At 31.8% G+C, this 13,901-nt stretch overlaps 1 protein-coding gene across 1 annotated transcript; it reads right to left on the bottom strand.

The window, feature by feature from the left end:
- Nucleotides 1-1,294: 1,294 nt before the first annotated feature.
- On the bottom strand, nt 1,295-7,329 carry LOC132283819 (E3 ubiquitin-protein ligase BOI-like). The gene is made up of 4 exons (XM_059785844.1): nt 7,054-7,329; nt 6,197-6,309; nt 3,251-3,603; nt 1,295-2,016 (listed from the first exon to the last, which is right to left on the bottom strand). Exons 2-4 carry the CDS (start codon nt 6,303-6,305, stop codon nt 1,483-1,485), a joined length of 996 nt encoding a protein of 331 aa, XP_059641827.1. The 5' UTR covers nt 6,306-6,309; nt 7,054-7,329; the 3' UTR covers nt 1,295-1,482.
- Between the last annotated feature and the right edge of the window lie 6,572 nt (nt 7,330-13,901).

Raw genomic sequence — 13,901 nt, 5'->3', positions numbered from 1 at the left:
AATTAACTTTAAACTGGTCTATCTGTGTGTAATTTGCCTAAACTTTAGATAAAGCCGGTGTAATTTTTAATTTACATTTCAAATTAATATTTCTTTGATATCAATTTCAAAGAGCATATTCCATACTACTAAACACTGAATAAGTGGAATTTGAAAATGTTTATCAGTCCCTTGGTTGAGTTTGATTCGATAACGTAAAAATAACTATTGTTATTCATGAAAATAAAAATATGCATAAAAGGGCTTTGATTTAGAGACTAGAATATTAATTTTATTTAATGGAGGTGCTTCTTTTTCTTTTCTTTTCTTTTTTTTTTTGTTTTTTTTTATGTTAATTATCTTAACTTCAGCTGTTTAAGTGGAATTTGAAAATGTTTATCAGTCCCTCGGTTGAGTTTGATTCGATAACGTAAAAATAACTATTGTTATTCATGAAAATAAAAATTTGCTTAAAAGGGCTTTGAATTTTAGAGACTAGAATATTAATTTTATTTAATGGAGGTGCTTCTTTTTTTTTTCTTTTTCTTTTTTTTGTTTTTTTTATGTTAATTATCTTAACTTCAGCTGTTTAAAGTTTTCAAGAAGATTAATTCATCAAAATTTTCGTTCTGTCAAATTTTAAGTTCATTGAAATTGGGTAAAAAAAAAATGAAAGTGAGTAAAAGATATTAAATTCAGTTTAGTGGGACAAAACTCAATGACATACCTGATATTAAAGATATCAACTAGGCCATTACAAATTATTGTATGGTCTAAGTTGTTGGGGTTGGTGGGGTGATGAAAGTTGGATGCATGCCTAATCTTTAATACTATTTTCTTTTAGACTCAAATCTCCACATTCTTAGGGAATCTTTAAGCTCTCAAACTCAAGTCTTCACATTCTAAGTCATGTTTTAAATTTTTATGATTGCATCAAGTAAACTGCTTTTATGCTTTTGCCTCCATTCAATAAGGCTGCCTTGGCTTCCACATTAATCCTAAAAAAATGAATTCTGTTTGGGAATAAAATAAAAACAAAAGGTAGTCTTAATGTAATTTCACTATCCACTTTCTTGCAGATTTTATGACTTCAATATTAAAATAAAAACAGAGGAAGTCTTAATGTGTACATTGAAATGTCGGTACCAACAACCACCTAATCTGATTGCTTGTTTGATCTACCTGATGAATGGATGTTGAAATCTAACTTTGACTACAAAGTATCACACTAACCTAAATTAATGGCTAAATTGGAGGCACTGTGTTTGCTTTGATACATAAATAGAAAAGCAACCCATAAATTGTAACAGACAAATCAATACAATTCAGTTGTGATACATGATAATTCTCTCCACGACAACACACATACATGGGTAAAAAGAAGATCATTTTAACAACATTTCATTAACTTAATAATTATTCTTTGCAAAATTCATAATTCCAGTGATTATGATCACATTTTAACTTATTCCTCTACAGAGAGGTAATGAGGATTTATGCCTCTCATGGCATATATATTTGTACACTTGTAGTCTTCATTACATGGCAGATAGGGCAAATATCAATAAGCCCTTCACAATCTGTGCACAAACACAAGTGTCTACAAGGCAATAACAAGACACAGACTTCTTTACGCTTGCAAGCTCTGCAATTCAACTGCTTCTTCGTGAAAAATGGATTTCCAGAACCGCCCGCCATGCCCTGATGATCGGAGTTAACGTAAGAGGCTGCATCATCAACCTCGCTGTCACCACAGCCTTCCCTCTCTTGCACCGCACTTTGTGCAATGACCTGCCGGAGATTGCTCTTGAGGACATTAACTACTGACTCGTTACATGCTGCTCTGTGCTGCCAAGACTGTGCTTCCACGGCTACCTGCTTGAGTCTCTCCCCTAGTTCCTTGTTCTTGCGGTTTATGTTCTCTATTTCAACATCTTTCTCGTGTAATTTCATGCCAATTCCTTTTTCCAAGGCATTCAAGAAAGAATCTGAATGTCTCTGCTTTAACTCCCTTAAACCCTTCATGATGTTTTCCTCCTATTTGCAAAAGACATGTGAGAAGTCGCCAGAGCAAAAAACAAAACTGAGTTATCATGAATCAATCACTGGAACACAAGTATGAAGCCATACCACATATTCAAGTATAAAGTTCTAACCCCACAAATTTTGTGACAACTTTTTCTTTGGATTTTTTATGTTCTATGTCTTCACATTTTCAACATTTAAGCTTCTATTCAAATCCCAGCAAATACAATCAAAATGTTTACCTTTATGACAACTTCTCTACTGGTGAAATATACCACCCAATCTCTTTAAGCAAATTTTCACTGCATGATTAAAAATTATCTACCAGTAGAGAAGTTAATGGCAAACAAAAAATTCTCGGGACAACGTAATCACCAAATTAATCTAAGCAATTTCAGCATAAAAAAGTTTGCTCCTATTTTTTTCTAACTTAATTGTTAGTAGCCAATAAAATCCATTCTTAAAATTTTCCAAACTTACAAGTAAGCTTTTACTATTCACTTTCAGATTCTGAATTCCTCCAATTGAAAATATATAAATAAATAAAAGAAAAATTAACCAAAATCTAATTGAAACCATTAAACATCGAGGGCCTAAGATTTGATTTAAATTAAATATCTCCATTCAAAATTTATATGTCATATTAGCATAAAAGCCAATCATATTGGATGGAACCATCTAGAAGGATACGGAATTTCAACATACTCCCTACTATGTGGTCATTGTTAGGCTTCTTTAAGATTACTTGTTTTGAGGTTTTAAAGATCATTTTTTGACATAGCTCACCATTTTCTCAAATGACTTCTTTCAGACAGGCCTTCAATGGGTGATCCAGAAGGTAACCCAGGTTGTGGCTCAAGAACCAATGTAACTCAGATGGTATGATCTCCCCTTTGTGGAGAGGTTGAGTGTTCAAGCCCTGCTAGGTGTAACATCGTGGGTGTGTGTGCATTTGCTTGAACTTTCCGTGGGGGGAACTTCAGTTTCTCTCACACAAAAAAAAAAAAAAAAAACAATTGCCCTGTTCAGTTCTATTGCTTGAAAAAAGAGATGAAAAAATAAAACAATTTTCATCGAACCGCCAACATTTTAAATTCTAAGAATTGAATGCTATGCCCAGAAAACAGAACTGCAAACATTAAAAAAATTGCAAATCCAAAGTTACTTTATCTTAAAACAAAAATGTCCAGGACGGAATAGCACATTTTAAAAGAACAAAATAAGTTTATTTATGAAACCATATTACCTGCACTCTGATATAGTGGTCAAAATCTTCTTTCTGCTGATCAATCTCAATTTTGAGAATGTTGCCGTGGGAAAGAGTGCCAGGGAGGACGCCTTTCATGCTTTCATCAGTAGAAGTAACAGTAGAGTTGCGTTCATCTTCCTCATACGAAAGCTTCAGCCCAGTTGATACAGGATTTGAATTCAAAATGCTTCCAGTGTGAGCAGCTTCATCTTTATAAAATTTATTATTAAAAGATATCTGAACTTTTTGCCGCCTAGAAAGAGGTTCTGGCTCCCGGCCTCTTTTGAGGAGATTTGTAGTGGTTGCATGCTCATTGCCAATGTAGTTTAAGGGATTAACATTACCACCAACTGGAAATGTAGCATAAATTACAAAAATGCTTTTGTAAGGTAATACTATAAGACCCAACAAAATTGCAAAATATTACCAAACTGAATAAGTTAAACCTAAAGAGCAAAAAGGGTAAGAAGTGTAGCTGTAGCAGCGAGAAATCTTTGCAGGTTGCATAAAAATAAGAAAAAAAAGGTGTACTGGCAACATGATTGAATCCTTTTTATTTATCAACTGACATATGGTTGTGGTTCTTTGCCCTTATCATTTACCTGTCAGGTATCTATTGCTTATGCAAGATAAAAGGATTCAATCATGATGCCGAATGCAACACATAACGGGGCCTTAAGTTCCCCAAAATGTGATGTTTCTTCCAGACATGCCAGTTATGCACTCCTGCCACAATTATACCTACACAAGACCAATTACTTTGCCAACAGGCAAGTGGCATGCAAACCGAGGATGCAATTCAAAATTTAAATTATGGCATGCAAACCGAGGATGCAATTCAAAATTTAAATTATGGCATACAAACCGAGGATGTGAATCATGATTAACTTAATCCTAGTTAAGAGAAGGATAGAGAAAAAGAACTTGAGCTTTTCTATAGATTTGGCGAAAGTAAAATACCTCAAACATAACTCAAATGAAGGTAGACCACTGAGCGACTTTGGCTTTGCAGGACGGACCTCCTTTTCCTTTTCAAGATTATTTCTTGTTAATATCCCTGCTTGTCAATATCTAGAAGTGGGTGTTCTTTAGTTGTCTTGTAATTGGAAGGTTTTCCTCTCCTATGATTGCCTTTGTGGCTGTTTACTAAATGCTTGTTCAGGGGAGAAAAAAATCAAATAAAAAAAACTTGATTGATAGGTCAATCGGTGGAGAAACCAGTAAGCCTCGATTGATAGACATGTTTCCAGGAAATTTTTTTTTTTTTTAGAAAAACCAATATGCTTCATCCAATGTCTGGATCGATTGAAGTTTTCCAGTAGGTGTTGATCGCCAACTTGGTCAATCAATTGAAGTTTTCCAATAGATGTTGATTGACGACTCAATCCACCAAACACTGCAGTAAATTATTTTGGACTCTCTCTCAAACCAAACTTTTAAAAAGATTCTACTTACCAAATACCATACCACATAGGTCTCTTGATTAGCTATAAATATGGGGTTATAGTCAGTCTTGGGTCATCTATTGAGACTCTATATTCTAAAGAGAGAATTTATATTTTTAGAGAGAGTCTTATTAAGTTATTTCTTACCCGCGGGGAAAGTTTTCCTATCTTTTGACCATCATACATGATTGAGAGAAAAAAACAAAGGGGTCATCAAATACTTTAATATTGATTTTAGATTCATCACAAGGAGTTCCTAGCAAAGAAGATTTTAGATTCATCACAAGGAATTCCTAGCAAAGAAAAAGCAAGGATATCATGCACTTTGCAAAATGGGCAACAAATAAGTGCTTGGTAGGCCAAAGATATAGTAAATCAGGTAGGGAACTTGACAAAAGAGCACTCACTGAGAAAGTACGAGCAATAGGCCCCCTGTCCTTCCTATAAGCGGGGACCAATATGAGAGATCCAATCAAGGACCCATGGAAGTCGGGGCTCAGACTATGGCATCCGTTATTTAGTGGCATGCATGGCAAAAAGAGAGTACCTCATTCATAAGTAATACAATCACAATAACAGGTTCATTTTATATTTGGACTTTCAATTTCCCTTTATTTTACATCTAAGTTCTATCTTAAAATAATGAAAATAAAGAATAACACGAGCTTCCGATAACATTGCTAAATAATAGTATGTGAACACTGAACAACATACCAAAGTCCTAATAATAAGGAATTAGTGATCTAACAACCATGCAAACCTAGAAGTTTAAAAATAAGTTTGAGTCACTCGGTTGTATGGTTTCCACATACAAAGGATAATGCAAGGATTGTGTACGACTTACCACCAGCAACCAAGTTTATGAAAGTAGCATGCATCAAAGGGCACCAAATCATGGGGCACATTTACTAAAACAACACTGTTAAAGTAAGAGTAAAAGCTAGACAGAATAAAACAGTTATTTTCAAGTGGAATGTGCATATGACTATCTAAAGGCTATGCAGTAAGTAATTTAATTTGCCCTATAGTGATGAGACAAATGACTTCATACAATGAGGAAAAAATCATTCTCAAAGAACATTTGGTCAAAATTCTGAACATTTTAATGATGTCAAACAAAAATGTAGGCCAATGAACAGTCAAAAAAAAAAAAAAAAAAAACATACACAAGCATCTAAGTCTATGAAATTAGCATGCATCAAAGCAAACCAAATCAAGTGTAAAAGCTGAACAGGATAATAATGGATACTTTAATATGGGATGTGCATATAATTTCAATTCATTAAAATGCACAAAGTGAACCTCAAAAAATTAAAGCAAACCTAGTAAGGAATATAAGTAGTATATATAAGATAAACATGGCCTAAGGAAAAAACAAAAGAAGATAAACATGGAAAAGACAACATAACTGACAATGCCATAGAGTTACATTCAAAATTATAAATAGAAAGAAAGAACTGAAATCCTACAAATGACAATAAGTTAACAGAAAACTCACATTCTCCAAATAACTGCAGCTGAGGCAGTTTATTAGCATCATACCGGAAGCGGTTCTCCTCCAAGAGAACTGGAAATACAGGATTGCCGTTATCTCCTCCTCCAAACATATTCCTGATACCATAATTTTACACACTAACCACTGTAAGCGAGGTAAGATCAACTCAAGCACTTTATCACTACACCAATTCCACAATTATAATAACCTCAAATCCTATTGCAATGGAACAAGTACATCAGCAACCAAATTAAATCTATGAAATTTCCAAAACAAACACCCCATATTAACTGAGGTATTAAAAAAACAAAGCAGATACGAACATGTGTATAAAGACATACACTCACACATCAACAGTAATAAATGAGAACTGAAATCAATAGGAAAGAATCATCCTCAATCGGAGTTCGTCTCACAGACCTCTACAAAAGAGTGATTAAAATAAAGGAAGGGATTCAATAACAGTTGAAAGCGGAGAGGTACATAGAAACCTAAGGGGTAGAAACAAAACTCAGAATTCTTATTCAACAGAATCAATAACCAAAGTACAAATAATAACAATACCCATATAGAAACATAAACGAAAACACCAAGAAAAAAAAAATAGAAACACAAGATTTTAGTATTTTCTAAAATTGAGCATACATCACTTAACACAAACCCACTTCCATCAAGCTAGATATCCATTCATATATACTTTAGAGTGATGAATCAACAAATCGCCTCAACAAACAACGCATAAATAAACAGATTAATTATTATGATGAATGTATAAATACAGGCACACACACAAAACACACACACATATATATAAAAGCATTGAAATCGAATAGATATTAAGGAGAGAAAAGAAATAGTACCTCAAAAAGTTCAGATTTAGAGAGAGAGACGAGAAAGTAAACGATCGTTAAGATGATCCTGAAGAGGGAGACTAAGATGAGAATTTAGGAGAGAGAATAAATGTTGCAGAGTAGTGATTGGAAGTGTTTGGAATGAGAAGATGGATTCCATTTGTTGCTGAATTTGTAGGAAGGGATTTGGAGAATAAATCATATTCTCTTCTCCTGCTTCTCTCTCCTCTCTCATTGCCATCTTTCCTTATCGTTTTCTCACCCCAATTATTTGAATTTATTTATTTAAGTTTGGTCAGCCCATGTGTGTTGAAAAAGCTGTGTTCTGTACATTTTGGTTGCAACATGTACATGGAAAACGTCATTAGTTATTCATCATCAAGTGCGACAATAATGCAACGTGTAGTTTTAAAAATGTTACTCGAAATACAATAATGCAACAACTCAATCCTAAAATACAGTGATTTTTTGGCACCGAAATGGCATTCTAAATTTAAAATTATAAAAAAATATATTATGTAATATAAATTTTAAATTAAACTTTCTTCCATCTCAAATCTAATACTTCAATTTAGTACTCTAGAACATAATATGAGTATTTTTGTATTTCTTCAATCTCAAATCTAATACTTCAATTTAGTACTTTAAAACATAGTATGAGTATTTTTGTATTTCTTCAATCTCAAATCTAATACTTCAATTTAGTACTTTAAAACATAGTATGAGTATTTTTGTATTATGTAAAACTTAGAACTTTTCAATTTAAAATTACTCTTAAAAGATTCCTTTTTTTAAAAATTTTTTATTATTATTAATAAGAAAAATACTCACACACTCATTTTTACTTTTATAAAGACTTGAACAATCTACTTTTTACTTTTAAAAGTGAAAAAGAACCATTAAATTACAAAATCTTGATTTATGAACTGAATTAGCATTTGATATCGCATTATCAAGGTAATGAAAAAAAAAAATTAGTGATGCAATAATATTGTGGATCTTAAATATACAGAGGAACAAAATTTTGTATATAAGATGACCTGAGTTTGTGTATGTGAATTTACCAAACAGACCTTAGCTTACAAACTCTATTGATGTCCCATATTGCAAGGGTATTTTCGTACTTTCGTCGGTCTTATTTTCTTTCTTCCAGTTCGTCTTCACATGTGGTGGTCGGTATAGAGCAATTAGTCAAACAAAGAAAAAATAAGTACTACTCCGTGTGTAGGCATCAGTCAAACAAAGCAAAAGGCCGGTGAAGAATGCTTAAAAATGGTGGGGCTCAAAACCAGACGGAACACGAGAGAGAGAGACGCCTGAAGAGTATTGCTGGTTCACACCGCTCCCTTGTTTTGCTCCAACAAGTGCTAATGAATGAGTTCTTGGTAAACGGATAGAATTTGAATTTTTTTGTTATAACCAATTTTTTTAGTGGATTGTGTCGTAGGTTCAATACAATTAAATCTTATTTCAAATTATTAATTTTGTTAAAAATTAAATTTCAATACAAATCTATGTTTATATACGGTTAAATATAAACTTGTATATAATCACTTTTATAAAATTAAAATATAATAATAACTTGTTTACTTTAAATACTACATACGCTACTAAATGAGTCAAGTCATCTTTTAATCAACACAAGTTTAAACTAACTTCAACACGAACATGAGATTGTGCTTATTTGGACGGATGTATTTTATTTATTTTTTTTTAGTAATCTGCCCTTGTAACTTGTTTACTTTCAGTAATATGTTCATAAAATATTACATTTGCCTTCCTAAAATTTATTTAAAAAATGGACTATTACCATCTCAAAATACATTTTTGCCTTCCCTTACCTTATATCTTGGCTCCGTCTCTGCTTGCCTTATTCTATTAGATTAAGTTGAATCCAATTTTTTTTAAGATGATGGTGGTCGAATTTCGAGTTTACATTTTTTAGTTTGTCACGTATTGAATCCAAATTAAGTCGGCCCACAAACATAGTATGAGTTTAGCTCAACTTAATTCATTTACGCCCCTACAAATATATTTCATATTTTTTATGCCTATTTATATATAATTGATTTTCTTTTTCCTATTTTTCTTATAATAACTATTTGATTTAATCAAATCAAGCTTAAAAACAACCAAAAGTTGGGGATCGATTTGTACATATGATTTTTATATGTGCCTTGGTGAAAAAGCCAAGCACAATCTCTTGACTTTGGGGTTCGCCACTCGGCCCATTTGACATGAGACTTGACCCAACACCAGATAAGTAGTGTCTATAGCAAACGATAATTTATTTTTTTTTATATTTTTTTACTTATAGCAAACAATACATGAACTATGCTTCGCAATCGTGATACCAGTCGCGGTAACGGTCACGGTCATAGTATAACGGATTCAGACGAATACCGGTGTAAATGGACAGAATCAAACAATTCATGGGGTGTGTAACGGTAATGGACCCTTAAAAAATAGTTACTAACTGAAGTACTGAACGATATATTACGTATCAGCTGATACGGTGAACCATGACATAAACACAATTTGTTAAAGACGTTATTTATTTAAATAAATAAATAGTATTAAATAAATAAATAAATAAAATTGTTCTTGTATATATTTTGGAGTTGGAAATCTGTCTTGACTTGTCTAATAAACAGCATGCACAAAACAAGGAAACCAACTGACTAATCCCATCGTGATGAACTTAAATACTAATTACCAGAAAGTTGTTCAATTAAACACACCATTTTGGCTTTGCTTATAAACTTATTAAATAGCCACTTTCATTTGCGACACGCCCTCTCAAAAATTAGTCTCTCTTTCATCTAATTCCAATTTCGTCAGTAGCAATTCATTGGATAATCCTTGCTATTCTGCTCAATTAACATGAAAGGTACATCCTCTGCACATATATATATCTGTGCTGAATTAATATTATATTGTGTATTTATAGGTTTGTACATATATGTTTATATATATGAGCATTTGTAGCAATATATATATATATATATATGATTAGTATATAAGAATGTGTTATAAGGTAACAGGACATTAACATGGTGGGTTGATCCTGCATGCATGCATGCATGATTAATTGTAATGATTAGACCATTTAATTAATTGCAATCATCTATACATATATGCATCATTGTTGCCTTTGCTTGTGAAGATGAATAATTTATGTAATTCGATCCCTTCTTGTCTTAAAATATCCATTATATAATTTGATCTTACTTTAGGGGGATAAAATTGTAAATATATATATATATATATATATATATATATATATAGTGGTGATGATGACTTTTCATTTCATAATTTGACTTTGTTTCTTGGAGGTGGAGCTAATTAAGCAGTACTGTATGAAAATAATTTAGAAAGGAAAAATAAAAATAAAGAGATAACCTTAATGAAATATGTGGAGATTTAGTTGACTGTTGAGTGTTGGTTTCATATTGGTAAGTTCATGCCTTGAGTAACTGTAACCGACTAAAGATCTTCCCGCCGTATAAACAATAAATTCATGAAAAGAATTAATTAACGATCTCTCTCAACAAGAGAACTAATTCTCTCTCTATATATATATTAATTAGGAAATCAAAAACTCAGATGTTGTCATACATATTTCAAGCATTCTTTTATTGTACTTCTACACTTCCATTCAATGGAATACTAATTTTTTTATTTATATATTTTTAAAATCGTTTGATAACTATTTTTACTTGATATTTTTTATTTTTGTTAGTATACTGTATCAAAATAATTAAAAGCATGAAATACGTTTAATAATATTAGTTGTCATTTGAATAATTGAATAATACCTAAGAGCTTCCAAAGAAGAGTTCAAGATCAGAAGCATAAAAATAATATTTTTGGTTGCTTATGCATTGTAACAAAAGCATTGTTCGAAAAAAAAGAAAAAAAAAAAAAAATTAAAATAACATTTCTAACTAGCCATTTAATATTTCAAACTTGCAACACTTTTTACCAACACATGCTTTCATTCTTTTTCCTTCCAAAAATCTTTGTAACAAATTTACGTTACCAAACAAGTTTTGAAATAGTGTTGAACACACTCTAAATCAGAAAAACTGCTTGAATGCTTCTATTTCGGGTCAAAGCAAAAACACAAAACCAAAACGGTTGACAAACAGGCCTTTAGAATTTCATATACTTATAAAATATTATTAAGTTAGAGCTTTACGAGAAGTTTAATTCTATGTTATTCTCAATTACGGTAATCAATGTTTGTTCAATTTTAATTACATACCTGATGAAGGGTAAAATATATGCATGAATACCCCGACCTATTGTTCATTTTGCAATGATAATTTGGATTGTGTAGGAGTATTTATTATTATTATGATTGTCCAAAACAATATAATACATAAACCATATGCACAAAGCTAGTGATTTTTTTTAAAAAAATTTGCTATTCAAGCTCTTAAACTAGACTGACTAAGCAATACGAAAGAAAAATAATCCATATGTATATATACTCATGTGAATATTATATGATGTCAGTTGGTCATGAACATTTTTTCCTGGTTTAAGAACCATTTGTATTGTTAGTATGTCAAAAACCATTTTCTAAACTTTATGGATAGTGATTCTCAAGCATACAATTCTAACCGGAAACTCTCAATTCGCGCGGTTATATTTTTCAATTAGGGTTTTAAGTGCAAGAACGAATTATGGAGATATTTTAAGAGGTTTGATACCATTATTGACTGAAAAAATAAATAATTAATGTGGAATATTCCATTTTGAGAAAAGAAAATCTAAGGTTCAGAAAACTGGTCAAACGTAGACTTTGGCTCCAATCCATGGTGCATAATAAACCTACCATAAGATTCCCTTTCCAGTGCTTTATTCCTTTATTGGAGCTAAGCATAAACATATCCTATTTTTTTGCTTAAAAAGAAAAATAAATAAAAAATAAAAAAATAAGCATCTCTAGCTCTAACCAATCCCCACAAAATCCACATTTGAAAGTATTTTAATTTAATGGTCCCACTTTCTCTCCCTGCAACAGATCGAATAGCTAGAAAGACTAAAAAAGACTGGTATGAAGTAAGAAAAGGTGACGGAACCAACCTTCATATCTGCAATTTTATATTTGCATGAACATATATATATATATATATATATATATATATATATATATATATTCCTGGCAAAGGGTTTGAGGGGAGGGGGATGAGTGGCTCGAACCGAGGCTCACCACATCACACTGTAGAGCTTGTCCACGGATCGGACAACAAAGCACACCCTTTCTTATGAATTAAGAAAGAGGAACCAAATATGAGCACATTCATTAAAAGAGTTGGACATTTTATCAATTAGGCCATGTTGTAGCGCCCATCTATATCTATGACTCCCACTGCACCACCTCATATCTGTAGCTACACCTTTTCTTTACCCGTCTTTTCCACCAAAAATCCAACATTGGAGTGATTAACCCACCATTAGTGCAATGTATCAGTCCACTGCTATAAGTGGTTCTACGTTTTTTTTTTTTTTTTAATCCGGGTATTCGAGATGGCACAAATCCTTAAAGCCCCTTAAAAACTCAATTAATCCCCGAAGATTCCGAAGGACACTTCCCTACTCGGGCCGAGTAAGTCACTGTAAGTGCAGCAGAGGTTAATCACAAAGAACACTTAGCGGGACTTGAACTTCAAATATTGGGCTTACAAAACTCCAAAGTCCAGCGAGTAAACCGCTGGATCATATCCAAAGTGGATTATAATGGTTCGACCTATTCTGCCTCTGCAAGTCTAGTACCATTACCAAATTTCCATGTCGACTGGCATGTTTTTAATTAAGCAATTGAATAAGTACATATCGTGAGGTAACAAAAATATGAAGAAGTGAATTGAATACCTTTTCAAAAAAATATATAAATATATGATCATGCTATAAACCCCCAATTTAGATTATTTCTGCCATATATTAATTTCTTATTCCAATTTCATCACTAGCTTAGTTTGATTTTCCTTGCTAGCTATAGTCAATTAACATGAAAGGTACAGTACTTTGTCTCTCTCTCCTATAATCCTATTTTATTCATGCGTGTAAACTATGGTGTATTAATTAGGAAAATTCAGATTGTGTGACCATCATACATATTTGAATAATATAGTTAGTTAATTCAAACATTTTTTTTATTGCACTTTTACACTTCCATTCAGTCATAAAATAAAAAAAAATAAACTATTATTTCCTACACTTTCCAAATATTTTCCATGTTCTTGTAAAATATTGTTAAGAGTGAGCTTTGCATCTTTTTAAGAAATTTTAATTCATCTTATTCCTAATCCCGGTGATCAATACTTATTCAGTTTTAACTGCATTTCTGATTTTTATCACAATAATTTATAAAACAAAGTGCATAAAACTCTTCAAACTATTTTTCATTTGCAACAAAATAATACAGATGCCATATAATTAGGATCATGTAATTATTATTATAGTTGTCAAAAAAAAAAAAAAAAAAAAAAAAAAAAAAAAAAAAAAAAAAAAAAGGACATATGCACAAAGCTAGTATTTTTTTAACAAATTTTCTATTCAAGCCTACAACTAGTATAATGTAATTTTACCATAAACATATTTTATTTGTTTAAGACCTTTCTTTAATGTAATGATAATGTTAGAGCAATGTCACTCGAATCCATTAAATAGTCGGATTAATATTCCAAGCATTGACACAAAAAAAAAAAAAAAAAAAAAAAAAAAAAAAAAAAATGGCTCCTTATGTGGAATCTGTTTTGAGAAAAGAAAATCCGATTGAATGGATGAATACACTCCAGTGTCTTGTTAGGGATAAATCAAATGCGGGAGTATGGGCCCAGGGGCAC

This window comes from Cornus florida, unplaced genomic scaffold (assembly GCF_030987335.1).
Source record: "Cornus florida cultivar Cherokee Brave unplaced genomic scaffold, ASM3098733v1 CherokeeBrave_3.0.0_Hap2_Chr11, whole genome shotgun sequence".
NCBI classification, from domain to species: Eukaryota; Viridiplantae; Streptophyta; class Magnoliopsida; order Cornales; family Cornaceae; genus Cornus; species Cornus florida.
This window is presented reverse-complemented; position numbering and strand designations above follow the sequence as displayed.